The sequence below is a fragment of the Notothenia coriiceps genome, unplaced genomic scaffold (genome assembly GCF_000735185.1).
Source record: "Notothenia coriiceps isolate Sejong01 unplaced genomic scaffold, NC01 NC01_scaffold00007371, whole genome shotgun sequence".
NCBI lineage: Eukaryota > Metazoa > Chordata > Actinopteri > Perciformes > Nototheniidae > Notothenia > Notothenia coriiceps.
The window spans coordinates 335,206-339,637 of NW_011340072.1; the positions used below are offsets into that span (position 1 = coordinate 335,206).

At 44.1% G+C, this 4,432-nt stretch overlaps 1 protein-coding gene across 1 annotated transcript in view; it reads right to left on the bottom strand.

The window, feature by feature from the left end:
* Window positions 1–4,432, bottom strand: part of fanci (FA complementation group I) — a 29,398-nt gene that overhangs the window by 4,717 nt on the left and 20,249 nt on the right. Inside the window, exons 9-21 of the mRNA XM_010769489.1 lie at window positions 3,710–3,795; window positions 3,498–3,630; window positions 3,326–3,403; window positions 3,099–3,235; window positions 2,796–2,976; window positions 2,615–2,702; window positions 2,381–2,511; window positions 2,169–2,239; window positions 1,894–2,008; window positions 1,669–1,791; window positions 903–971; window positions 706–807; window positions 426–620 (exon numbers count right to left, since the gene is read on the bottom strand). Of these exons, the coding sequence (XP_010767791.1) occupies window positions 426–620; window positions 706–807; window positions 903–971; window positions 1,669–1,791; window positions 1,894–2,008; window positions 2,169–2,239; window positions 2,381–2,511; window positions 2,615–2,702; window positions 2,796–2,976; window positions 3,099–3,235; window positions 3,326–3,403; window positions 3,498–3,630; window positions 3,710–3,795 (1,509 nt within the window). The remainder of the gene's footprint in view (window positions 1–425; window positions 621–705; window positions 808–902; window positions 972–1,668; window positions 1,792–1,893; window positions 2,009–2,168; window positions 2,240–2,380; window positions 2,512–2,614; window positions 2,703–2,795; window positions 2,977–3,098; window positions 3,236–3,325; window positions 3,404–3,497; window positions 3,631–3,709; window positions 3,796–4,432) is intronic.

The following is a 4,432-nucleotide window of genomic DNA, read 5'->3' on the forward strand; positions in this document are numbered from 1 at the left end:
CACACACACACACACACACACACACACACACACACACACACACACACACACACACACACACACACACACACACACACACACACACACACACACACACCGTCATTGTGGGAAAGCCTGGAAGCTGGAAGGGAGGCAATCAAATACAACAGATATACAATAAAAACATTTTTCATCAATACGATCCTGGGAAGAGATCTTGTATTTGCTTTATGCTTGTACATGCAATAAGCTTCCCCATATTGTTGTTTCTTTATTAACCGTATTAACGTACAGGCTTGTACAGGTCGCTGAAAGACAAATCAATTAAAAAAAATTGATGTCGATCATGGGGACGCTACGTCCATAATGGTAAAGTTGAGCCAAACCTTTGAAAGCCATACAATTTGGTTTAGTGTAAATACTGTATTTCTATCTTGAATTAATACCAGTTCAAAGTCCTCCAGTTCACTCTTGATCATGCGTCTCGTCATGCTCTCTAGGATGGTCTCTAGTTCAGACTGGTATCCCTCCTCCTCTTTCTCCTCATCCTCGTCATCACTGTCGTTTGCAATTGGGTTTGCAGATCGTCGCATGTTCTGCAGCCAGAGCAGGCAGTGAACAGTACAGCTCAACAGATGGGCCTGAAAGGGAACAAATACTATTCATCAGAGACATTAACACAGCAAAGAACAGAGCCATCAAAATGCTTCAATGCAGACAAAGTACCAGCGGCTCCTGGAGGAAAACCTGGTCTCCGAGCGCTGTGATGCATGGTTCCAGTTTCACCGGGGGAAGGAGGTCCTGCTCAGGCTCGTAGTACCGCTTCAGCTGAGGAAACAAAGACATGAGATACAGCTGTCTGTCTTGTAGATAACTTCACAATAACACCTAACCCGGTATGCACTAAACACACACAAGCGTACCTGCGAGAAGAGGGTCTGCATGATGGAGCTGGCAAGTTGAGAGTTGCGACGGAGTACATCATAGAAACCCTGGAAAAGGGGGGGAATACAAATGAGTATACATGTCTTTCTACACCCTTATATAAATACACCGCACAGATTAGAGAGAATCAGACTCAAAATGTTGAAGGGTTTCTTTTAGGAATGTTCCTTAAGTTGAGCGATGTATGTGCAACATGCTTAAGTTGGAGTAAAAAGGTTTAACAAATCATGGTAAGAAACTGTAGCACCGTGTAGCGAATTTTAAAGGTCACCTATTATACTCTTTTTCATCAATATATTATAGGTCTCAGATATATACAAAACATGTCTCTGAAGTGTTTGGCTCCAAATACCAAACAGATCGTGCATTGTAGCATCCCATAGTCCCTTCTGTTTCAGCCCTGTTTCCAAAGGGCTGATTCTGGGTCTGTTACTTTAGATGAAAATAAGGAGCCCCTCCCCACGCCCCTCTGAGAGATATTTGGTTAAAAAGAACAAAATGGTGCTCTAGGAGAAGATTCAGGTGATAAGGTGGGGGGGGGGGTTACCTTGGTTGGTGATTGGCTAATGGTTACACAAGCCGAAAAAACATTATGACATCACAAAGTGGCCAAAAGGTTTTTGTAAAAATGGATCAGGAGAAGGGACACATATTTATGTATCAAACACATGAAAAAGTGGATTTTGCATAAAAGGGGACCATTAAAACAACTACTAAACATGGCATCCAAAAGAGAGCTCGAACCTCATAGAGCATGAGACGCACGTCAGCCTGCTGACCGAGGCAGCGCCGCAGGCTGCTGAGGATCTCCAGACAGAACGCTTCATTGGCAGCAGAGTTGTAACGAGAGTGAACGTCCACTTGGACCTGTTCAGGGGTTCAGACACAGGGTTATTAAAGGAGCTACGATGTTAAAAAGTGCACATAGTGTTACAGCCAATGTAGAGAAACACCACATGAAGTCTGTACCTGGCTCGAGGACGCCGCCTGGCTACACTGGCTCGAGGCCAAGCTGCCCAACACTTTGAAGTTCTTCAGCAGCAACAAGAAGCCGGTCACTGCAGACTTCCTGCCGTCCAGCTGGCTACAGGAGAGTCATATAGGATAGTGTGAGAAATGAGCTTTACCTCAAGTGTTACACGTCTCACTAAACTACTGTTAAAGTACCACATTTCTTTACCAAAGCATCATTCATTTAACTATAAGGATAATACTGATCCGATTCAAAGTGAAGCAGTACATACCTGGAAAACATGGCCTTACGGAGAACTAGAATCAAAGCATCTTTCAAGGACATACTGACTTTGAGCAGAGGCTGGAGAATAAACAGAAGAGAATGATTAAACAACAAATACCTCTACAATGTGTGTGTGTGTGTGTGTGTGTGTGTGTGTGTGTGTGTGTGTGTGTGTGTGTGTGTGTGTGTGTGTGTGTGTGTGTGTGTGTGTGTAGGTACCTGGACAGCTTTTAGTAAACCCTGAACAGTGGTCAAGGGCAGGTATGACAGATGGTCAAATGTCTCTGTCACCTTGGAAGACGACTCCAGGAGAATCATGGGAGCAGAGACCACAATGTCAGAGAACAGGTCTGAGAAAAAAAGACACAAAATAAAAAATGTAGTCTGTTACAAGGATGATTAAACACTGGTGTACACTTGAAAGCTGGGACTAATATGTAAGTGTCATATTACCTAAATAATGATTGACAGGTGAGGCTGTCTTTGTGACCAATCGATTCAAGACCTGCTCCAGTATCTCGCCTCTGATAGGCTCGTGCATCTGTTGTAGAAGAAACAGACATTCTCCAATGAGAAAATAGAATGATAAAGTCAATAACCAGTCATTAACATTGTGGTCAAGAAACTTTAATACCTTAAAGCCCTGCAGGAGCACCTGTCCTCCTAGCTTACATGCTTGCTGAGTGGGGGTCCGGGCTATGGTAGAGGCCCCTTCTATGGTCTTTCCAAATGGTCCAGGTTTGGGTCCAAATGCATCCATAAGGGAGAAGCCCAGCTGCACCAGCCCCTGGGTCACATGATCCCAACCAAACACGCTGCAGAGGTGGAAAATCATGTGAAGAACATTAACTACAAATACTGTGTCCCTGAAAAATGTGAGATGTGCATCTTGGCCAACCCAGGTCACAGTTACATTAAAACATCGCTTGCATCTGACCTGTTTTTGACTGTGTCCAGGATCATGTGATCCACGCTGCAGGGCCCAGGCAGAAGGTCCTGCAGGAACTTGGACCCCTGCTGCAGCTGCTCATCCTTGAAACTCTTGACGATTGACCCCTTCAAAAGGTCAAACACCTAACAAAATCCCCCAAAAAGGACTTAAATAAGTGAACGGAAAATAAAAAGACTCAAATGAGTATAAGGAAAATAATATAGATGCCTCACCTGCTCTTCATAGCGCTGAATGCGAGCCACTGAGAGCAACAGTGCCACACTGAAAGGGCACAGGTCCCCGTAAGAGGTCTGTGATTCAAGATTTATGGCATATTTTACGTTAAAAATGCAAACAATTTAGAAAAATAACAGAAAAATAACAGACGGATGAGTTTCACACAACCTTGAAGTTTTTAAGGAATTCTCTCCCGAGTTCATGGTCGAGTCTTATAGCAAAGACTATGTGGAGGATCACAGTGCCCTCCACATGCCTCAACTGGTCCTGAGGAATAGACTGGACCTCTAGATCCAGGCTCCTGAGAAACAAACACAGTAAAGTCAGTATGATTTGGAATAAATGCACTTATTTCAACTTGCAGGGTATGAGCCACTCACTCTCCGTGTTTCTGCTCCTCTTCCTGGTGAACGTCTTGCTCTTTAAAATAACAGATGATTCCATCCAGGACCTGTTTCTTACAACCCTGTGAGGTAGTCCAGGGCAGGCATTTAGCACATTAAAACACAGAGGGAGTGATGATTACCCGTTTATGCTGTTACACACATACACTGAACAAAAATATAAATGCAACACTTTTGTTTTTGCTCCCATTTTTCATGAGATGAACATTTTCTATATACACAAAATAACCATTTCTCTCAAATAGGGTTAGGGTTAGGGTAATGTTGTGAATCGAGTGGCCTGTGTTCATCGCCCATAACATACGCCTGCCCATACAGTACCATAACCCCNAAAAAATCTGTGATAGTGAGCACTTCTCCTTTGCCGAGATAATCCATCCCACCTCACAGGTGTGGCATATCAAGATGCTGATTAGACAGCATGATTATTGCACAGGTGTGCCTTAGGCTGGCCGCAATAAAAGGCCACTCTGAAACGTGCATTTTTGCTTTATTGGGGGGGTCTGGGGGGCTCCGAAAACCAGTCAGTATCTGGTGTGAGGATTAGGGTTAGGGTTAGGGTAATGTTGTGAATCGAGTGGCCTGTGTTCATCGCCCATAACATACGCCTGCCCATACAGTACCATAACCCCACCACCACCATGGGCCACTCGATTCACAACATTACCCTAAACCTAACCCTAATCCTAACCCTCACAC